This window comes from Numenius arquata, chromosome 19, assembly GCF_964106895.1.
Source record: "Numenius arquata chromosome 19, bNumArq3.hap1.1, whole genome shotgun sequence".
Lineage (NCBI taxonomy): Eukaryota > Metazoa > Chordata > Aves > Charadriiformes > Scolopacidae > Numenius > Numenius arquata.
The window spans coordinates 5,371,981-5,395,356 of NC_133594.1; the positions used below are offsets into that span (position 1 = coordinate 5,371,981).

Sequence of the window (23,376 nt, forward strand, 5' to 3'; positions counted from 1 at the left end):
TACACGGTGCTGCAAAAGCCAGGCCTGCCATATGAAGCGTGCCCAGGGCTGACGACTGGTGCTGAGGAAAGGCACGGCTGCTTGAGGGCTGGACGTAGCCTGCAAGACAAGGTGTGGACGAGTCAGGCCCAGCAGCCTCCACACTGGGTGCTTTTCATAGCATGGCCATGGAAAAAGCCTTCCTCTCTCCTCACTGATTCTTCCCCTCAAGGCTCCCGTTAATTAATGTGCAGCTCATGGCTGAGCCTTGTAAACGGTGCTTCTGGTTACCCTTCATTGGCCCCAGGAGAGAGCAGTGAATCAGAGCTCTTGGCCTTGGAGAGCTTCTCACGGAGCGGATGTGCTGGTGGAGCAGGAATGGTTTGGATGAGGACAAGCAGCTGGATGGTCCACGCTTCCCTGCGACCCGCTGCCTACCAAAGCGCTGCGCTGAGTGCAGGGGGAGCAGTTTTTCAGCTGACTGTCCTTACACCAGGGTGCGTCAATAACTAATACTTGTGTTTGCCTCCTCTCCTCAGGGTTTTCCTGGTGATTTTGGGGAACGCGGACCTCCAGGCATCGATGGGAACCCAGTAAGTTGATAGCTTTTTCCCTTCTTTCTTTCGGTTGCAGTAGACAGCACATTGTACTGCATCGTGCTAGTTAGAGCTGAGTGAAGCTTTTAAATTTGGCAGCAACTGCTAGAATTTTGGGTTTGTTCCTCCTGAAAAATAAATGTATGTCCCTGCCCTGCTCAAGCATGCTGCAAATTCCCGTGTTTGACTCAAGATCCTCTAACTGCCAGGTCATCATGTTGTCATTTGCTTTCTGTCTCCATCTATTGCCTTTCTCACACCTTGGCCTTGGTAGACACTTTCTCATCCTGAGGATATGACTAGAAGAAAAATCAAGAGAGAAAAGGTGGGGATGTTGCTTCTGAAGAACAAGCAGTGGTTGTAGCGTGTTGTCCATACCACGGGGCCTGATGCAAAGCCTGTGACAGCCACAGGAATCACCTTGTTGACTAGTGTGCTCTGGGTGAAGCTTTGTGTGAACATAGCAGGGAGACCTGGGCCCACAGACAGAGGGATGTATCATCTTAAGGCACCACAGATGGCTACTTGAGTGCACTCAAGTACTTCTGAACCCCCAGAAGAGCAGGCCATGTACTCAGTTGTGTAGAGGTCTGAGGTACATAGAGAAAGAGGCATGTTCCTCTCCTTTTCACCACATTTCATTTTCTGATGCAGGTTAGCAAGCTGGTGCCACTTGGTTTGCGTCTCACTAGCCTGTAGAAGTAAGCTTCCAAAGTACTCCAAGCTCAGTACCTTCCCTCATCTGAAGTGAATGTTAATACTGGTGCCAGATTCCCTGCTCCAGAGTCTGGGAGCACTGGGACACACACCATAGTCCAGGCTTCTGTTGCCCTGTCCTGTGCCTCAGCCGGCTCCAGCACTTCACTGTGGGAGAACTCTCCAAGCTCCTGAGTTCTTGGCCTCCCTCCGGTCTTCATCTGACCCCTGCTGGCTTTCTAAGAGTGGGTTGTGTCTCCTGGGAATTGGGTCAGGATGGTCACAGAGACCATTTAAGCAGCTGGATGCTGATAAGGTTTATTTTGCTCCGCTCTTGTAGCACTTTGTACCAAACAGTTGGATACATGCTGTGTTTTCCACTACTCACAAAACATGTCCTTTTGGATTGAAAAAGTTCTCGGATGTATTAATTATTCTAAATTATTTTCTGAGTCACTTCGTTGGTTCTCCCTCAATTAGCATGTGAGCAGTACTGATTCATCTTCAAAATTCCTGCTGTCTTGGTTATTCACACATAATCACAGTGTTGCTCTTGGTGTTTGATGGAATGATTTGTGTGAAGTAGCCCACTCTGTGAGAGTCTTCAAGTTCCCATTCGTCATATGTGCAGCATAAAAGTTATTTTCACAAGCAGCTCTAACCAGCAAGCCAAACCCAGCTATGCTCCAGCCTTTATGGGAATCCAGCACAAGTCACAAATGCAGTGAACTGAAAGAATTAGATTCCCAAGGAATACTTCTGCTGGACTTTTCCCATCCTTCAGTCAACTTAAGCCATGGGTCAGAGTGGAACCAGTAGTCCCAAAGTAGAAGACTTTATACATTGTATTGTTATTTCCAGCCAGCCCACCAGGAAGAGCAGGAATCCTGGAGGTCAGAAAGACTTTTTTTTTTTTTCCAAATAACTTGTTTTGTTTTCTTTTAAATTTGCAAGTTGTCTAAGCTCCATTCAGAAGATGCGCTCAATGTTAGCGGAATGCCAGTTCCCAGAGCATCAGAGAGAAGCAAATGTCCCTTCCGTTAATTCATCCAGAAGGATTGCTCTTCTTTCATCTTATCAACGGCTTTTAAATATTAATGTGCCTTGGAGATTGTAGAATGAAAACAGACTGTTTCGGCTGCCTTAAAGGGAGGTTCACAGGGTCACGAGTGGAGTCGCAGACGCAGAAAAATGCCAGAAAGCCTGTTTGTGGAACACGAATATGCGGGGTGTGCTAGGTGGAGTATGCAGCTAAATCATAGGCAGGCGGGCAGGCTGCCACGGGGCCGGAGCTGCCCCATCCCCTTTTGATCCACTGAGCACTTACGCTGCTGCCGCCTCTCCCGTCGCATGGGGATGGCCGAAGCCGACAGTCTCTGATCTTCTTTCCGTCCCCTCCAGACAGAGCAAAGTCTCTTCCAACCGCAGGGGCGTTTTTCCCTCCTACCAACTTGTTGAGAACTGTTGAGCCATCACATTCCAGATCCCCGTTCCCGGAGCGCTTTAGCCACCCCAATTAGTCTCTTAATCACAGGAATTAGACATGGGAAAGAACTGTTGATTCATCTCCTTTTCTCTTGTCCCAGTGCCCAGTTCATGCACTGAAAAAAGGAGAACAGAGCCCGATTTCCCTCGCAGGTCAGGAACCAGCCTGTCATTACTCGTAGTCAGAGGAGAGCACCTGTAAATCTTCCATTTCCCAGGCCAGGGAATGGCTCAAATTAACAACTGGTCCTGTCCACCTCTCCCAGGGGAATCCACCCACTCTTCTTCCAAGAGGAAATCCTCTTGCATTAGATGTGAGGCCATGTGTTTCCACATTTACCCTTTCTCTTGAGGATTACACACTTGACATAACTTGGAGATCTAGGCGATCCCTCCTGCGACTGGTGGGACCAAGAGCCGACCATCCAGCCAGGCTTCATCCCAGCCACCCTCGGAGCCTGCAGAGCTTACTGGGAAAACCAGGCCACCGTGCAGCTCCTGTGCTCAGCATTCCTGGGAATATTCCCTCTTCTTGCTGAGCCTAGTAATGCCAGGCCTCGACTATAAGCTTGAAGCCGACCTTATTACAGTAGCTCTGAGGATGCAGAAATCCCACCCGTGAGGAACAATTGCTCCACAGATGTCCCAAGTATGCAGGAAAGGAACTGGCCATAAAAAAGCAATTTTAGGCTGGTTGAGATTATGAAACGCTTTTTGTGTGTGCTTGCCCAATAGTCCTTTACTCCACTTCCCATAAAATAAACACACGTAACCCTTTACCCAAGGAGGTTGAGCACGTTTAGTCACATTGCGTCCCCTTCCCTTTCATTCTTTCACTGGGCAAATCTTGCCATAAAAGGGGAGCTTTATTGCACTGGAGGGGACTCCACCAGATGTGAACCATAAACTGAGCTGCTCTGTCAAAGAAAGTAGCCAGCGGGATCCAGAGCAGGGGTAGGGTTGTCTGAGCCAACGGGAAGTTTAGTATTTCCAATGCACTGTTTTGAGAGGCTCTGTTGGAGACGGAGGTGTGTAAGAGCAGGTCCTTGCCCTAACAAGCAACCCACTGTTGATGCAGCAAGGGAGCGGGTGATCCACTGAGGGGGACATGGGGACGGGCTGAGGATCACATAGGGATTGCTAAAGTACTGGGGGACCTAGATAGGTGATTGGTGTGAGTCTAACACAGCTTCTTTGCTGCACTTCACTTGGGAATGCCATCAGGCACCTGCATGTCTTTGGAAAGCTGGCACAGAGGGAGTTTGTGGTGAAGCTAAAAATTCGAACAAGCCCCACAAACCTGGACATCAGTCTGTCCCTCGCAGTGGTGTGCTCCGAGCTGCTCTTGAGAAGCCTCTAAGAGGGGCTGGTGCTTTCCAAAGTGCCCTGCTTGGGAGCAGTCCATAAGAGATGGCGAATGGGCACAGAGCCCAGGAGGAAATCTCTGCAGTCCATCTCCTGTGCTCTGCGATGTGATTAAAAGTGACTCGTCCTCCAAGCAAGTGCTGGGTTCCCTGCAGGGCTCCCTGCTTCAGGGACAGAGGTGCTGAGCCAGCTCCCCCAGACAAGGCTAGGGCCTTTTTCTAAAAATTAAAGAAATGGCTAGTTGATGTTCTGGGCAGGAACCCAGGTGGATGAGTCAGAGTGCAGAGGACGCTGCTGGTTCTCCACCTTAAACCAGCTCTAAGATACAGGAGGAGCACCCTCAGAGCACCTCATGTGCCAAACACACTCCCAGAGCCCATCAAGCCCTTGCTAGAAGCTGGCACACCCTCTCCCCATATTACCTAGTTTTTCATCTAAGTCCTCCCTTGTCTCCTGAGTTTTATTGTTTCTTTCCCAAAAACCTCACCTTTCCCAATGCTAAGCAGCAGCCTGCCTCTCCTTCCCACCTTAGCTGTCCTGGTCCCTCTCCCTGCCCGGGTCCCCCTCCTTGCTCATGCCTTCCTCTCACCTGGGGCAGGCTCCCACCCACTCCCCTCCCTGCACAGTGAAATGCTGCTTTTATCCAGCCTGCTCCTGGGAGGGGAAGGCAGCCCTGCAAATAACTGCAGAGCAACAAGCAACCCTGTGTCTGGAGAGGCTGCGCTCGGGAAGATGGAAGCTCTCCATCACTTTGGCTGGGGAAGGGGCTGTGGGGGGGACGGAGGAGGGAGGGACAGTCTTTTCCCTTCTCTTCCCTCAAGCTCTTGAAACACTGAGCTGCCTTTCAGCCTCTGTTTGTCTACAAAGTGTCCATAACCATGTCGGTTTGTCTTTCCTTTTAGGGAGAATTGGGAGCCCCAGGTCCTCCTGGAGTCCTTGGACTCATTGTAAGTACAAAAACAAATGGAGATCTCGCTTTAACCCTTTCAACCTGCATAACTAAGCACAGATTTTCTTCTTCCTGCGCCAGGCAGTGAAGAAGACAACTGTTTGTATGGGGGAGATGTGATGTCTGGAGTGGGAAGAGGTTGCCTGGTGGACTGGGAGGTGGAGGAGGGCAAACCCTCTCTAAGCAAAAGGGAACAAATTAAAGGTTTGCTGTTAGTGCCCTTATTCCTAGATAACTTGCCCTTTTGATAACATTTACCGGGGTATTTCTTTGAAGATGCAATAATCACTCCACACCAGGATCTTTCAAAAAGCAAGTCCCTGTAAGCAGTAACCTGAGGACACACAGTTCTTGTTCGCTGGAGAGACTGTGGGCAGGAACTGTCTGTCCTCTGGCTATACAGGAATTTTACGTGCACTCTCACCATCCCAGCACTAATCCAGGTAATTAGGTACACAGGCAAATTCCACCCTTCATTACACTCTGCCCCAGCAGCAGATAGATGGCTGTAAGGATGGGTGGCAACTCATTCTCTGGCAGCTGTGCTGGGGGTTAGTGAATGCCCAGCTGAACAGATTACGGTTTATTTTTAGGTCTCAGTACTTGTTTCAAGTTATTTTCTTCCATGCACAAAAAGTGGCAGACTCTGTTAGTGCTACAGCATTCTTTCAAAATTATTCCTCTTCGGCTATGATAATCCATGAAAACTTGACTTGCGATGAATGGTTAAAAGCCTTCCCCTTTTGCCTTTCTATAGTTTAAATTATAGGAGCGTGTATGAGATCAAGGTCTCAATTGCCCTGGACGTTGCACAAACACAGAGCACCAACCCCAGAAATCTTACACTACATCAGGGGAAAAGCAGAGACTATGGTGGAACAAGTGTATCCATCTTGTAGATGGGGGTTTGGGGCAAAAGTGGATTAAGTCTTCAGAAAGGTTTTTGTGGAGCCAGGAATTAGGTCTGTGTTTCCCCTTGTTGGTGGAGATGAAAGTAGCTACTTTAGCCATAGCAGCAGAAGGGATGTGCTCCTGGCAAAGGGCTGTAAGCAGAAGATTGCTGTTTAAAATAACACAATTGAAGGTATTGTCCAAATTGGATCATAATTCTCCTCGCTTTTGGAAAGATGTATCTTAGCCTGGTTGCTGTTATCTCACAGATATTTGTTGGTTGGAAGGTGAAAGGTCAGACACGGTAAATGTAGTTAAGATCCTTTGAGAGGTGATGGGGTTGGGGGGCGGCCTGTCCTCCCCCCGAGTTGGCTCAGCCAGTGCCATGCTGTTACGTGCTGGGGATAGATCGCAGGGGGCAGGAAGGAGAGTTTTTTCCCGGTGCTGACCTGAAATGAGTTCAGGCAGTGTGTGGTTTCTAACCTGCTTTGTGATCATGATATTTTTGTCCCATACTGGCTGAAGCTACCCAAACGGCCCCAAATTCTGTGTGAGGTACAACTAAACTGTTTTCTTCCCTGACTGGCCTAAAAATCTAGCACTGCATGTCCTAGAGCAGGATTCAGCTCCATCACCAGGTACCTGGCGTCTCACATCTCTCTTGATCTGTAATGTTGGTCTCTACTGACATCCCAAGTCCAATGTTTTTGCTGGAAAAGGGCAAAACCAGCAGTTCTCCTTTTCCTGCTAAGCCTGCTCTGTCTTAAACTTTAAATATTTCTTCTCTCTTCCCATCCAGATGAAGAAATCATCATTGCTGTTGTGAGCTTCTTCCTAGCTTTACTTTTAAGGCAGGAAGTCTGTCCTTTGCAATGCTGTTTCTTCAGGAATCACTGCTGCAGCAGTAGCAACCGGCTGCTCTTTCCCAATTAGTCTGTTGGCACCGTTCTGAGCAGATAAAAGTTTCAAACTGAGTCAGATCTTGCGTCCCGGGGTAATACGCAACTCCTGGATTCAGGATGCTGAAGCATCTCAAGTGGAATTGATCTAAGAGTGACCTCCTCCAGCTTCCTGGGGAGAAGGTGACATGTCTATCCTGCCTTCTCCTCTCCATGCGACAGCACCAGCTCCTTCCCTGGCGTGTGCAGCATGGAAGCAGGGCTGCAGGCCATGGAGAAGGCAGCTGGAGGTTTGCTCCAGGCTGGCTCCCCCTCTCAGTCCTTCTTTCCTTCCCATCTACAGCCACCCCTGGGACCGGCCAGGTTCCTGGTTGCCCCCACGCACCGGGCAGGTGTTTGTGTTCCCTGTTTAAGAGAGGCTGAAGAGCAGAATTAGATGTAACTAAAGCCTCTTGCTCTCCTAATTAACTGCGTGGGCAAAGCTTTAAGTAAACGCCTTTCTACAAGAAGCCTTTATGCTGGGAGGTATGAAAAGGGCATCTGTTCAGGCGGCTGCAGCCCGGTGCTCCCGGCATGGCTGTGGTCCCGGCACTGCCGGCGGAGAAGCGCTCCTTCAGCAGAGCCTGCCCTGTTTATTGACACGTTGCAGGCAAGACTGGTGCGCCGTATCACTGACTCCCTTCACGGGCAAACACCGTCAATGCCTGTTTAAACGCCGGCCGCTGAAGGCTCTCTTTTATACACACACACATGCAGGTACACACAGGAACCGAGACTCCAGTGTCCTCCCGCGCTGCAGCTTCTCCTACAAGTCCCAGTAGGTGATGCCACGCTGGCTTCTCCCTGCAGCAGAATGGCCGCGCTGACGAGACACCTCTGTCCTGACCTCCTGTTTCTTCTCTCTCCTCCCCTATCCCTTTTAGATATCAGAGCTCAGTAGCAACCCAAATTTCTTGACTATTGCCCTTTTCGCTGTTTGAGTCTGTGTCCTTTTTAATACACTCTCAGACTCAGGAATTCTTTCTGAGAACATGGGTGACTTCACTGAGAATAAATATGCTCCAGGATTGTCTTAAACCAGTTCAATATTTTAACTTTTCAGATAGTGGAAGAGGGAAATTAATCCATTCAGAAGTTAGGAGGAACATACAAAACCAATTTCTCAGATCCTACCACAGTTTCAGACTTCAAGGTGGTTTCTTAATTAATTTTCCATTATTTTGCCATTAATTTACTAGCCTGAATTCCTTATCTAATTTTTAAGTGAATCCAGGAACCCAGGCTCCTGGGTTTGGAGTCTGACCGTGCTCCCCAACACCCGTATCTGCTGTGGAGCAGGAGCGGGATGCTCATGTGTGATCCGGGCACCCGGCACCCTCTGCCCAGTTGCCGTGGCCATGCACAGGAGCACAGAGGGGCCGGGTGGGCTGATGGTGGGGGTCAGCTCACATCTCCGGTGGTCAGTGTCCATGTGCCTTGGGGTCTCTTTCTGGCGAGAGCTGGATGCGAACAGGAGCTGGTCTTCTTCCCTCAGGTGTCTGCGATGCAAACACCCTGTGCTGCTTTTACTTATAGGCTGTCTACACGTTAAAAGTCTCTTGACTCGTGCCAGGATGCTGTTTCTGCTGAAGTCAGTGGTGCAATTCCTCAGGGATACTGAGAGGCCAGATAGGAGAGGAATGTCACGCCACATACAGCGATCTGTTGGGTTTGCACCTAATGACTTTGGTAATTTTTTTTTCTCTTCCTAGGGTGACATGGGCCCTGTGGGACCGATAGGCTATCCAGGACCAAAAGGCTTAAAGGTGAGAGAATAACTCAGCTCTTGTTCTTCCACAGCAGGGCTGAAAATTGTTCTGTTCCTTCCATGGGTAATAGTGATCACCCTGAGAGAGAGACGGACAGCAGTGATGCTTGTCCATTGAGCCAGCACGGCACCATTGAACACAACATCCCACTGGTGCTCTGCAGTAGGTGTAAGTCAGTGGAGAATCCTAGGGGCATTTTCCCCGTGCACCTCCTGCCCATGGAGGGTGTTTAAAGGATGCGTGATGGAGCACGCTTTGGGAGCAGCCTGGCATTTGGCCCGGGGGCTGTGCCAGGCCAATGCTGTGGATCTGAGCCAACAGCCCCATCAGGGACATCGGTGTCATAGACCTGAGCAAGTCTTCACAGTGGCTCAGTCTCACTCTGAACTTCCTTTTGTTTCAGGGGCTGATGGGAAACCCTGGAGAACATGGACTGAAAGGTGATAAGGTGATCTGAATACTCCCTTATTGCACTGTGTTTTAATTTTGCATGTAAAAACCCCTTTCTAGCTTCTCTCTCTTATTCAGCACCATCATACTGGTTCCAGTCTGACTGTCTCTTTGCTCCCATCCTTCCACCCTCCCCCTTTCTTAGCACTCCAGTTTTGATTTTTTCTTTCTTTTACGATATATACCCCATCCCCTTTTCCATGGAGTTCTAGTGTAGATCAGTTATGCTCAGATCCTCTTTGGAGCTTCTGTCTCCCACTGATGATGACAGTAACTGTAAGATTATCTGGTGTTTCACTGGGCTTTTATGTTTTTATATTGGTTATGTGATGGGATGGGGAGGAGGACGAAGACCCAACAATGCTGCATTAGGGCATTAGAGGAACACATGATGTGACAAAGCAGCACAGCTCACAGGGTCAAGCAGAGCAGCTGGATCCCCCAGGAAAAACTGTTCTGTGTTAGGTATCTCCGCTCCCGTTTGGAGAGGCTCACCTCAGTTCAGCTTCCTGCCGAGAGGAAATTGCCTTATGCCAAACTGATATAAATCACTTTAGAAAAAGAAAAAAGGAGAGGGGCATTGATAGCAATGATTTAGTGCTGCTGGCACAAAAACACGCAGCTTGAGCTAAACCGGCATGAAGCTGTGTGTGTAAATGTCTCACTGTCATGAGAACCATCCTCCTACAGATATTCGACTGTAGGATTTATTTAGTCTGAAAGAGTGGGAGGTGCAATCATTTATTGTTGGCTCTGATTGCTCAGGAGGGCAATGGAAAATGGCCACTAAGTGTATTCTCCTCCCCCTGTCTGATGTTTTATTCTATTGCTAGATGTTTGCTTTTAGAGAATGATTTAGCAGCCCAAAACTGCACATGGGGGAAGTAGTTGTCAAGCCAGTTGATTCCACTCTCCTTATATTATAGCAGCTCTTTGCCAGGGCTCCTGTGTCTGCAGTTTCCATTTCTCCCCTGTACCATATTTTCACTTTTGTAGAGAGGAAGGACAGGGCAAGAGAAGGACTTTTTCTTCACAACCTTTTTTTTTACAAGCTTAAGAAGTTGTAGCTGGTTTCTTGACTCAACACCAATACCCAAAGCCCACAGACTCTTATGCCTGCTCCTTGGAAGAAATGGTTGAATATCTTAAGAATCACCAGCATTTAAACCATTGTTTAGCAAAATTAACCTTCCTGGACATTCTGGTCTCCGTCCCTTTACACAGACTACTGTCTTCATCCCCAGTGTTTCGCTGCTATCACAGTAACCAAATGGTTTGCAGCTCTCCCTAGAGTTATCCTTACTCTAGTGCAGAATTATCCACCCTCTCCCAGTAATCCCATGCTCAGTCTTGCAGCCTCTCTCCTCAGGTGCAGGAAACCTTTTCTTTCCCTCCCTGGCTACCTTTCCCACTGTGTTTTCCTTGGACAGGACAGACTTTCTTCCTGGCTTTCATTACAGCCCTTTCCTAATCCAAGCCTGAGAAACCATCCCTCCTGCTCAAGCCTCCTCTGTCCCTAATCTTTTAGATTTCAGTTTGAATATCCTGGGTGCTATCAAACACTCAGATCAGACCAATGGTGATTTCAGAGTCAGAGCTTCCAAACAGCTTGCGTGTATCCTTTCCAGCAGCCAAAGGGCTGGGAAATATGAGGTAAAGGAAAATCAGACCTATTTAGGCATCGATGGCCACTAATCTCATCTGCTCAGGTGAAGGCACACAGCTCTAGCATTGCAGTTTTTAGCCAAAGCTTCCGAGTTTGCTGCACTTGTTTGCGTGAGTATAGACAAAGTTCTTCAGCTCTCCCTACATTTGGGGGAGGATTTGGCCTGAAATAGCTTTGTGGTTTTTTCAGTTATTTGGTTTTTCTGATTTGTTGGCCTTGCTGTTCAGCTGCTTGGCCTGGTTTATAATGCATCCCTTCTCCAACTGATCAAAAGGCTGTTGCATTCATTTACTCATTCCCATGCTTCTTCAGTGAACGGCAGCTTTAAGCCTTTTTATTTTCTCTCACTTCTAGTTGGGCATCATGAGCAAAACCACTCATCCCTTCTTACAGCTTGTTTACACTTGTGTTCTAATTGTTTATGCTCTGGTACCACTAAGAAATTTAAATATTATCTGGTCTTGCTGCTTTAGCTCAGTTTGTAGCAAGGGAAAAACTCTGCCTTCAAAGAGCTTGTGGTCTAAATGCACATATGGTAGAAGGAAGGGACATTTATGCCCTTCATGTCACCTGAGGGCTTCTGAGTGGCAGAAGTGACTGAGGAGAAGGTTGCTGGAGGCAGGAAGTACACCCTGCCCTCTTGGACTCTCTCCTTGCCAGGATCATCTCTCCTCTTGCTGCCTGCCTCGTTTCGATGAAAATGTTTCCTATCTCAGCCTTTATTAAGAAGCTGCATCATAAACCTTTCTTTGCCCCCCCCTTGTTTGTGCCACATGCTTTTTAATTGAAGCTGATCTTAGAAATATCTGAACTTAAGGAAATCCCACATAAAGGAAAGTAGAGGCAGGATCTCTGTGTTCACTTAGTGCCTGGTTGGGTTTGGGTCACAGGAAGGGCCCTGCCTGGAGCAGAAGGATTAACTTGTGTTAGAGGCTCCCTTCTGTAATCTCTCACCAGTCGTGTGCCTTAGTTTCTGCTGCTATTGCTATTTTTAGGCTGTGGCATTTATTTAAATTCTCTAGTTGCTTACTCTTCTTTTTCTGTCCATTAGATTCTGACTTCATTATAATCCTCCATCGTCATCTTCAGACAAAACTGTTGTACTACTATGACCAGAAACATAAGCAACCTCCCTGAATCTTGTATTTATTCTCTATGTCTGTTGATCTGAAAGTTTCCCTCTTGCCATTCTTGAAACATTTCCAGACCGCGGTTGTATGCAATCTGCCTCTGCAGAGATCCTTATTCATAGCTTGGTCACCTCCCAAGTAACAGAGTTCCCCTTTCTGCTGGATGCTGAAGATGCAATTACAAGGGTGAACTTAGCTCACTAGTTGGGGATGACAGTCCAGCCACTGTGCAGCAATCTTTTCTCTGCGCATTGGTGTGGCTCCAGCACACCCATCCCACTGTACCGCTCTATGGGCATATGAGGTCCCTGAGATCCCGCAGAAGAGCCCATTCCAGCAGCACATCGACACCTTACACCGGAGAGTCCCAGCCTACCGAAGGCTGAATCTTGTATGAAGATGCCAGGTGGATTCTCTGGAAAGCAGTTTCTAATAAATCCATTTAGAAATGGAGACTTTTCCCAAAAGGGATGTGAGGGATTATTGCAGGAGAAGTGCAGAAGTCTCCCATTACACGGCCAGAGGGGAGGGGGATGAACGTGCTGGCTCTCCCCTCTTCTCCTCCACTGTGGTTTTCAGAAAGCTGGTAAACATAGAGTTAAAATTCATCTTTCAAGAGAAAAAGAGAAGAAAAAAAAAAAAAAAAGAAAAGAAAAGCCCTAGACATTTGGCAGCATCTGAAATGCTGGGTCAGCAGGGATGGAGAGCATCAAACCTCACTGCTCCATGCTGACAGTAATCAGTAACCTTTCATAATTAGTAATTGACGGCAAATTAGAGCATCTTTGGGGGCCTTACACCTTCCATCTGCTGCCACTCACAGACTAGCCCAGGTTTGAGGGGGAACAGGGATTTTGAGTGACCCTCATCCTCCCTGGCAGGGAACGGTGGTTTTCGTCCCATTGTGATTCTGCAGAATTTGACCTCTCCTGCTCATCCCATGGAGCTGCCGGTGCTGTGCCCTGCGTTACTCCCCTGGGACTCACGGGAGCAGCCATGGGTGTCACAGGGTCCCCAGGGCACAATCCATTCCACTCATGCCTGGCTGGCCCTGTCAGCTCCTAGCTGCCCTTCATAGCGCCTTTCTGAGGATGTGTTGATGGAGAGTTAATTAGATACGTGCAATCTCCTGTTAAACCCATCTGTCTTGGTCACGATCCACAGGAGTTGCCTTATACAGGTTTGTATTTTTGTAGCTGAGGAAAACTCCCTTCCCTCAGCAGCAGTCAGGTCAGGCACCAGTAACACCTGAGCACGATGGTGGTGGCTGGACTGTGTGCGGGCAACAGGCAGGGAACTGAGGTTGCCACCTCCATCCACTTGGGAAGAGGTCCTCCCTGCAACGCTGCATCCTTCAGAAATGTGGCTACCGTTCCTCTTTGCCACCACAGGAGGAGGAACCTGCCTCAACACTGAGAGGGTTTTCACCTTCCATGAGAGGGTGTTTTTCACTGTTTTTTGGACTTTGTCCTATGTTGCCTTGTTCAGCATTCTACAAGGTGCAGCTCATTAATCCCAAACGCAGGCATCGCATGGTGGAGGCCAAGCATGAGCTAGAATAAGGGGAAACATCCCACTCCTCCTGCAGAAATCACATCTGTGTATCTAGCGGCTAAAAGGGCAAGTACAGAGCACATCAGTGCTAGCCAACTCCTTCTGCATCCCCCATAAAAGGTTGGTACTGCAGAAGTTAATCATGTTTTTTACAGCTTTGATTTTCCCACAAAATGGGTCATCCACCTATTTTCATTTATACATTTTCATGGAGGCAAGGAGAGGGGGCAGAGTGGGCTGCATCTGCTCTTACAGGGAGAAGTGGAATTACTGTATAACCCTGAAATAAAGAGTGGTTTTGAGGAGACCACATGATATGATGAGTACAGAGGAAAGGTGGAGGAAGCGGAGGAAATCCTAGCTACTTGTTCACATAAAGGAGTTTTATGAATCAGGACATCTGTAACTAGTGAATGACACAGCTCAGTAAAATACCTCTAGTAGTTCTGCAGTTAGCTCCCCTTATATCGCCAAGCAGAAAGTCTTGGAAAAAGAGATGTCCAATCGTGAGCAAAATGAGGGTTTTTGCATAGAGACCTCCTCTGCATCCTACAGACAGCAAAGCCACCTCGCTCTGGCAAATCTGTCACTTCCCTCGTGGCTCCCTTTCTGTGCGGTGCCGCGTTAGGAAGGGCCTCAGGGTCTCTGAAGCTGCGTTTCTTTTTATAGGTGAAACGTGAAACATGAAACACAGGCAATATCCCATGGGCAGATCCTGTTTGGAATTTCAGATTGTACTTTCCTCCCCTTCCTCACCAGCAAAGTCCTTGCAGCCCCTTTTCGTCATCTTGGCACCACCTCTTCTTTTTTAATAACAAACACTCCTGGCCTCTTTCCTCCTCGTTTTTTTTCCTCACGTTAAGGACACGCACCCTGAGTCACAGTTCCAGATTTACGGTGCTCCAGGCAGGTGAAAGGGGATGCCCTAGTCCTCGGGTTTTAAGATACTAATGGCCGTTGCAGATGGATCGTTCGTGCCGTGACATTTCGCTGGGGTATTGCAATAGCACATGAGCTCTTGCGTGGAGCCCAGCTACAGATAAGAGATGTGTTTTGTCTTTCCTGCTTCCTTCTTCCCCCTCTAATGCCCGTTTCTCAGAGTTGTTTGAAAACTGTTTTCCCTGTTGTGTAGTCGCTATCCCGCTTTGCTTAAAGATCAGTGATAAAGGCTTGTTCCTGCCTTTTGCCACGCTCAGGAAACTCTTCTCTTATAGTAGTCATTTTTTAATGTCCAAGTATTTCTTCTAAAGCAGTATTTCAACAGCCACTTCTACTGTCAGCATAGAAGACCGCTTAATAAAAAAAACAAACATCTTTTTTTTGAACCTCAGGTGATAAAGACAAGGAGTTTTCAGAGCAAACCTCTCACTTGCAAGAAACAACATTTTCCTTCTGTCTCCTGGCAGCAGCCAGAATTTGGGTTGCCTGCTGATTTAAGTGTTTTAAGCCTTGGACTAGATAAAATAAGTAGAAAATTCAGAGAAGACAAGGGAAATCTGGCAATGGCAGGAAAATGAGCTGGGTCATACGGTTTGGGGTTTTTTTGCCATCTCTATTGTATCTAGTACTTGGGGTTCATCCGAACTGAAGCTGTGTAAATAGCTGATTGTTTCCATTTGCTTGCATTGCCAAAAAAAAAAAAAAAAAAAGAGATGGAAAATAGTTTAGATGAAGCAAAACGTTGGTTATTTGACTCAAATTAAAATATTTTAGGTTAAAAACCAAATGAGTAAAATCAATTTAACATTTTTTTAAGAGCAACATTTCTATTTTGCTATATAAAAGATTTGTTTTGAAGATGGTTCAGTGAAATGTTCTGGGAACATTTACCAAAACATTTAAGCGAATTTAGCATGAATCCATGAAATGTTTCCATCATTGAATCTGCATAGTTCTTAATTCTTTTTCTTCTGAAAAAGTTGTCTCCCAAAAGTCTTGCCCAACTCAAGCCTTAACTGTTCACAATTTCATTATCCCCTGCATGTTAGCAAAGTAGTTAGAATTATTTCAGCTCTCTGATAATGAGTGGGTGGGTTTTGCCTGAGCAGAAGTAGACTCCTCTGTCATCTCTGTGTAGGCTTTGGCTCGGTAGCAGGAGTCCATATGTCTTCCATGTGGACTATGTTTAAACATATAGCTCTCTGCTCTTGTATGGCTTCTTCCCTTACTGGGAAGTCAAGTTTCGAGGCATCTGCTGTGCCTGGGACAGAGTTCCTCTAACAGTTATTTCTGTTAGGTCTTGTCAGTGTACCAAGGCTTTATAGTTATTCCTCCTTTGACTTCCCAAGTAGAATTTTCCTTTCTCTGCCACGTCATTGACTCATCCTAAATCACTAAATAAATGAGGTTGTAAGAGACATCAGGAGGTCGTCTGGCCCAACAGCCTGCTCACAGCAGGGCTGAGGCAATGCAAGATAACCCCTAAGAAAATCTTCAGGGATACTTATTTTCTACCCAGGGAGTCCAGATCTGTTAGGATGGTCCTAAAGGGGGAAAGAAAGTTAGTGGTTATGAAATATTATCAATGATGGTGTGCTCAAAGATGGGATGCCCATCCTGGTGAACACCAGCCTACGCCTTCCGGGGAATCTCAGCCTGGATATTGGCAGTGAGATGGTACTAAAGCATTACCAGAAGTTACTCTTGATTTCTTATGGAAGAGGATTGATCTTTGATGCCAGCACTAGGATACGCTCACAGCAACCCCGAGTATTGTTTTCTTTTCTATAGAGCCTGATGAGAGAAAAGGTCTATTCATTGAAAACTAAAGCAGCCCTTCTGTTCAGCTGAATTTTAACACTTCACCACCTTCACGGTTGTGTTAGCCAGAGGAACGTAGTCTCTCTCCTTGTAGCTTCTACAGAAACACAATGCTTGGGAATTCATATTTTCCTCTCTCCTGCAGTTTCATTTCTCACTTTAGAACCAATGTTGGGAAATACATACTTTGTTTAGGATTGTTGTCACGGTTAATATGCTCTACAGTTTGCCAGTAGTTCAGTTGTGAATGGAACTAGTGATGAGACTGTTGCTGTACAATGCATCATCTAGCATCTACCTGGGCGTTTGGGCCATTGCTGTTGCCTATTTTAACTCTCTGGTGATGTGTATCCAGGGTGATCAGGGAGGAGCAGGTGTACCAGGAGATATCGGCTTCCAAGGAGACAAGGTAATTATTGTTTTTCTTTTCTCCATCTTTTTTTTTTTTTTTTTCCCTTAAATAGCAGTATGTGTGGCCACCAGCTTTCTCAGCTCGTCTTAACCCGTGAGAACGAGCTGTGTCCTGCTGTCGGGTTCCCCTGCTCAGATAGTTCTGATGTGGGGAATGCTGTGCCTTTTCAAAAATTCATGTCAATATATGGATTTTGTTGTTACGCCTAATAAAAGCAGTTCCAATGGGGACTTCCCGTAAAAGGGGCCACATCTTCATGCAGAATTGGTGGAGTGGGAGTGATGGGGATGGGTGTGAACGTGTGTGGTCCCGCGGCTGCAGACTCGGAGGTTTGATCTGCTCCATGCGGCGACTTAAACCCTGCCCCAGTGAAGCACTTAACGCCGTGCATAACTTCTAAGCAAACGCCTTCTCCCCTGTGACTACAACATGATACTGCCCTCGGCTGACTAATGCTGTACTAATGACTAATGCTAATGGCAACAGCTCCTGTGTTCTTCGGGGCTAAATTCAGCTCCGGCTTTATCAGAAGCATCTCCCCGACATTCATGCAACTGTCCCAGATCCTTGCAGGCTGAGATTAGCCCTTAGAAAGCACCTCTCTGCTGCAGAAACTGGAGCTGGAGCCTGAGGAATTGTGTATTTTTTGATGCTTCATTTTGTTTTCTGAAAAAAAACCCTCTATCTCTCTCTCTCTCTCTCAGGGAAGCCAGGGTTTGCCTGGGGTCCCTGGGGCACGAGGGAAAGCCGGCCCTCTGGTAAGTAACCGAGTGTCCTCGGCTTCCTCATCTCCCTTCCTGAAGGCTCCATGCCCAGCCGGAAAGACAGCTTGGCAGGGGTGTGCTGTTCTAAGCAGGAAAGCCAAAAAGTTCACTTTTCTCCCTGTTTTTCTGATTTCTGCAGGGAAAAATTGGTGACAAAGGTCCAGTCGGGTTTCCAGGACCGCCCGGCCCTGAGGTATGTCCCGCCACCTCCTTCTCGCATCTTTCCTCTCCTTGGTAACTTCTGCAGCGTGCTTTCTTCAGCAAACCCCCACGGTAACGCCTCTCTCCTGTCTCGTTGTGCCTCTGCAGCGAATTATTCCATGTCTGCAGCTGCCGACATCAAAATACCCCTGTGGCCTTTGAGAGCCTGTTGTGAGAGATGCCTATCTCCTTTCCCCACTGGAGGTTTTTTAGCTCTCCGGCCGTGCACAGACAGGCCCACACAGGGTTTAGATTAGGAGGCATATGCATACGGCTGTTGCTAATTCACAGGGAAAAGCAAGAGCCAAACGCTGCCACCGACATGGGCACCCAGCCCGAGGGAGGGAGGGAGAGGATGGCTGCCACCGCTCACCATGACACCTGGGCTCTGACACACTTACCAACCCAAAGCTGGTGTGTTCTGGGGTCAGAGCCTTTGCTAACGACGGGCAGATGGATTATTTCTTTAGGACAATGGCACACCAGGGCGCCAGAGATGCCGAGGCCCAAAGAGCCTTGGTGTGTTGTAGGATTTACTGTTACTTAATGAATTGAGGCCCGCTTTTGTTCAAAGCGGGAGACGGGGCAAACTGTCTTGTACCCTCTGACCACCCTGCACTGAGATTCCCCGATCTCCAACTACCATTCCAAGCCTTTTTCTTCCTGATCTTCCCATATGTCCTATAAGTAATGGCGTGTTCTGTTCTCATTCAGAAGGGTCAGTCCCCAAAGATTGTCTCGAGCCTGGCAAGAGCGACAGACTGTCTCCTGGCCACTGGCCAGACTCTGTGGACACTGGTTTTTCTACTCACCATGTTGAAGCGAGTGTTTCTACTCGTCGTCCTACTCTACGTGTTTCTACTCTGGCCCTTGAAGTTGTTCTTCAACTGCTTTTGTGGGGCAGAACACTCATTTCTTGAATCTTGCATTTCACTTTTTGCCTACCATCCTCTTTTTAGTGTAGAGCCTCCCTTCTCTGCTAGGGTATGATGGTACATGAGTGGTGATGAGGTAGGGGAGGATCAAGATGGGTTCGTGATCCATTCTGCATTTCATGGTTTCCTGGGTTTTCCTTCCACTTTTTGTCATAGATATCATGGAGGATTTTTTCCGTTTTTCCCCCCATAAAACACCATTTCAAGTAGAAAAAGTCCCTTACTGCCCTTGCCAACAAAATTGTCACAGTGGTACCCTAAATGCAGGATCAGCTTCCCCCATCACGTTGTCATTTTTCTCCTTCATAAGCCACCAGACGATGCCTGTAAGATGCTAGGGAGCCGCTTCCAGCACAACTTGATGGTCTGTTTTCCCCTCATCAGTGTTTCTGGTATTTTGCTGGGTCTGGAAGGGCTCTCGGTCGAGTGCTGCCACTTAGCAATCGTTCCTCTTTGTTGCTATTGGAAATAACCGCAGATTCCTTTGTTTCCTCAGCGAAGGGCTGGTGGGTGGAAAGGAGCCGCTGCCTGGCTGAAGGCGGCAGCTAATGAGCATGTCAGCACCTTTCCTAATTCCTCGCCTGCTTCCCTTTGTCGCTGAGGCGTGCAGTTGGTTTCTCGGAGCAGGGAGATTATGCGCTGACTCATAAAGATTAATTAAAACCCAAATTGCCGTTTTTAGCTGTGTGATGACAGGGAGGCCCTCGCAGCAATAAATCTTCTAAGAAGATGGACCTAAAGGGAGCTGCTGGGAAAGGCTGCTCTTGAATCAAAGCGATAGTGCTGCTCCCATTGTCTTGTTTCATTCCCTCTAGAAGCCACGTGGTGGCCCACACACGGACACTGCCAGCACGTAACAAATGTCTCTGCCCGTAGCCTTTAATTAAAACTCTCACAGAGGCCTGTCCTCTGAAGCTGGCTGCAAAAGTCCACCTATGCACCCTGACTGTTTCTCGTTTTCTTCAGGGCTTCCCAGGTGATATTGGCCCACCGGGAGAAAATGGTCCTGAAGGCCTGAAGGTGAGTGGAGCAGAGACTGAAGCTCTGTGTGGGGTGGGAAGGAGCCAGGGAAAACAACGTAGTGGGAAGGGGGGAGAGAGAAAGCCCTCGAGATTCCTAAAGATTGTCCTGGCCAGCATTTCAGCTTGGTCTGTTTGGCTTGAGGTCCCTCCAAGTGCAGGGTTTCCTTTTTTTTCAAATTTTTTTCTGTAACAAAATTGACATTGGATGATGTCCCGTGGCTGTGAAGGAGACTTTCTCATTTTAATTGCCCTTCTGAGCTTATGATTCTATTTTCTGAGTATCTTTTCCCTTGGCTCTTTCTCAGGGAAAGCCAGGAGCACGAGGTTTACCTGGGCCAAGAGGACTGCCTGGACAAGAGGTGAGTGTCCTCAGACCAAAAGCAGATTGAATTTAAAGAATACTGTTGAATTTTGAAGATTAATGCATGCTGAAACGGTGCCTGTGACTTGAAATCCTCCCGTCCCTCTGAATCTGGAAGTAGATGCTAATATTCAGTTATCAGAGACTGCAGAAGAGGAGCTTCCCCTAAGTTGCAGTCCTGTGATCTTTGCTTCCAGTCACTGCTGGCATCTTCTGACCCTACACCCTGCGTTGGCTTTTCTTTTAGAGTCTGTTCCCCCCACCCACACGCACCCAGAGCGGGTGCTAATGCCCTTTTTCCTGCACATCCCCTTGCACAGACATGCCCTGACCTGGCTTTTGCTTTTTGCTCCTTTTAAGTGTGTTTTCTTTCAGCTGCGAGACCCACAGCCTCCTCTCCCTCACACGGGGCACTATCCTTTTGTAAAAAGAGGACGTTAATTGAAGTTGCTCTTCTGCAAAGAGTCGTTTGCCCCAGCATCTCAGAGCTTGCAGCTTCCACTTCTCGTTTCATGGGAAAACTTGAAGCTTTGTTCCACTCACAGTCACTAAAAAGTGACTAAAATTTATCATTGATTTAATTGTCCTAGAGCTGCAAATACTTCATAGCAGCAGCAGAGAAGTGCCCTCCAATTATCCTCTTGTGACTTCAGTGTAGTTTCTTCTCCTTTAGGCCAGTGTAAGCAGTTTGTCCAGAGTCATGAGACATAGTGCAAATAATACTCAGTGCACGCACAGGCAGGAGCTTGCTTTAATAGCACTAATAATACTTAACTTTTTCTGGGAATTCTTTTGCTTGTTCTCTAAATGGGATTAATGCAAAATAGCTCATTTATTTGCACTGAAATAGGAAAAAAAATATTCTAGGCAATTTACAAAGGGAATCGAAGCCCTGCATTCCAGGTTCAGGCAGGCATGACCAAGCTGCCTTCAATTTACTCTAGTTAGCGAGTGTAAAAGTAAGACTAAAGACATGGACATGGACTATGACATAAGCTGTGCTGAAGGACTTTGAACGTTCACTAGACCACACCACGGTGCCTTTACCGCTGCTGGTACCCGAGGTGGTAGGTCAAGGCTGTAGGTTACATCTTCTTTAGAAATGTGGCATAGTTTGGTTTGTCTGAGCCCATTGAGCCGGGCTTCTGACTTCCAGCCCCATCTTCAACCCGCCAGCTCCTGCCACTTCATTACCACGGCTGACCACCTAAACGAGAACAGCCAGAACTGTGGCTGCCAAGGGCGCTTTTAATTTCTCTCTTGGCAGTTGGTTTTAGACACTTGAGATAATTTTTGTGAAGCTTAATTGAAGGTCTCCTAGAAACTGTAGATCTGATCCTATCACATTAGAAATTGGCCTAGAGCCAAGGGAGAGGACTGAGTCCAATTGCTGTGTGAGATTTTGAGATAGCTCCATCCTGCAGCATGTGTAGTCCCATTTGAAAGCAAAAGGGAAACCTTCATACAGTTGCCAAATGGTTCTGTGGGAAATTTTGCAACAGCCTTTTTGTGGGGCAAATCAAAAAAAAAAAAAAAAAAAAAAAAAAAAGAAAGAAAGAAAGTAGAGAGCTCCACCATTCATATCCCTGCCAAATCAAATGAAGCAGAGAAGTGTGAGCATGTCCAGGGTTCCTTATGGGCCAAATCCAGCCCATAGGCTGGATAAAAAATAGGCCCCAAATAGGCCCAATCAGCTGGTGTTGACTTTGGTCAAATTTTGGATGGCCTTTACTGGCAGGACTTGACTTCAGATTTTATTCATGATAGCGGGAAGGGAGATGAGAAACCTCTGAGATGCTGAGCTTCCTGCTCTAAGATTCAGAAGGACTCAATTTTTTAAAATGTGAGATCTGAGCACACAGCCTGTGTTTAACTGCTGCTCACACTGCAGACCTTTCATTCTTGCCACATGGCAAGTCCGAATTTTGTCACTACTTTGCCTTTTATTTTCATTTCTTTTCACCTCAGGGAGATGAAGGACCCTTAGGACCACCAGGAGTCCCTGGTCCAGAGGTAGGTTTCAGTCATTTACTCAGTTGCTACCAGCGCTGTTGACCTTGCAATGGAATTGTAGTTAACACAAAGCTTCAAACCTCCTGGTTTGAGGAGTGATCTACCCTTCTAAGAAATATTGTCTTGTCCAGAGCTTGCTCCAACTGCTTGATCCAGGATGGCCGAAAGCCAAGGAAGTGTCTTGCACAGGGTGTTGAGTGGGGCTCTAATTTTATAACTTGCTTAAAATCTCAGATCTTGAAAAACCCTCTAAAGTTTAAATAGTTCACCCTCAAGATAAAGCATATTGACTGGAAACCATCTCTGTAACCAGCCCTGATGCTTCTTCCTTGAATTATAGTATTTTTCAGTGAGGAGAGGGAAAAGCAAGAAAAAAGACTAGACAGGGAGAGAGTCCTTTTTGACCTCTACATCACACTGAACACAGTGATGTATGACAGAAACACAGTTAGAAGAAGCAAAAAAGAATATTATTGTATATGTGAGCTTGCCAGCTCAGGATTTTGTAATGATTATGTAAATAATTGTTATCACAGGATAGTAAAATATCTTGAAAATTGGTAACTGTGCAGGAGCTTCTGGGTGGATCAGAAAATAAACGTCTTATCTTGCATTTCCTCCACTGTTCTGATAGACACTTTTATTCCTTTCTGGAGCAACGTAATAAATCCAGTTTCTCCAGTGCCCGGGACAGCACCATAAGTGTTCTTCTGGCCGAAAGGAAGGCTCAATATTGAACCTTTTGGTCTGCAGGTTTATTTTTGCTTTTCTGAGCTGTAGCTGTGAATGTCAGCCTGGCTTCCCCCACTGTAGGGACAGTCCTACTCCCAAATCCTCTGTAGATGCCAGGGGTGGAGCTCATATGGCTAAGTCCCTGTAAACACTGGGAAAGTACCATCTTTGAATGCTCAGGCTGCTGGTGTCCTTGCTGGTATTGCTACAAGAAAACTGCTGGAAGCAGAGTAAATCCAGTCCATACATTATGTTTCTGACATGGTATTTAAGGAATGGAATCGAGCTGGAGGGTCAGAAATGTGCTGAAACTTGGAGTAGCCATCTAGGCATGTTCCCCATGGATCAAACCCAGCGTCACTCGAGACACAGAGCTTTCCTCTTGTGTTGCCTTGGCCTCAGTAGGTGCTGCTACATCTCAGCACCCCAAATTCCCAGGGAGCATCACTTGTAAGCTGCACCACAGAGGTTCACGGACACACTGCTGTGACCAAGGGCAACTTGTAAGCTTTTTATGTTTATTGTTCTTCTGTGTATTTCAGGGTCGATCTGGCCGGAAGGGATTTCCAGGAAGACCTGGTCCTGACGGTCCAAAGGTGAGGAAAGAGTTTGTTGATGATCAGAGAAGCAGTGGGTGGAAGGGAGGAAAGGAAGAGGGGGAGGTATCTTTTCTCAACTTTACCATGCTCCAAACTGAGGTTATTCATT

The 23,376-nt window shown here is 47.2% G+C and overlaps 1 protein-coding gene across 1 annotated transcript in view; it reads left to right on the forward strand.

Annotated features, from left to right (window-relative positions):
- The window catches only part of COL27A1 (collagen type XXVII alpha 1 chain), a 230,945-nt gene that overhangs the window by 137,680 nt on the left and 69,889 nt on the right, over positions 1 to 23,376 (forward strand). The window contains exons 12-22 of the mRNA XM_074161391.1: positions 519 to 572; positions 5,024 to 5,068; positions 8,612 to 8,665; positions 9,072 to 9,116; positions 16,584 to 16,637; positions 17,345 to 17,398; positions 17,544 to 17,597; positions 19,507 to 19,560; positions 19,868 to 19,921; positions 21,892 to 21,936; positions 23,211 to 23,264. Coding sequence (XP_074017492.1) covers positions 519 to 572; positions 5,024 to 5,068; positions 8,612 to 8,665; positions 9,072 to 9,116; positions 16,584 to 16,637; positions 17,345 to 17,398; positions 17,544 to 17,597; positions 19,507 to 19,560; positions 19,868 to 19,921; positions 21,892 to 21,936; positions 23,211 to 23,264 — 567 coding nt within the window. The remainder of the gene's footprint in view (positions 1 to 518; positions 573 to 5,023; positions 5,069 to 8,611; positions 8,666 to 9,071; positions 9,117 to 16,583; positions 16,638 to 17,344; positions 17,399 to 17,543; positions 17,598 to 19,506; positions 19,561 to 19,867; positions 19,922 to 21,891; positions 21,937 to 23,210; positions 23,265 to 23,376) is intronic.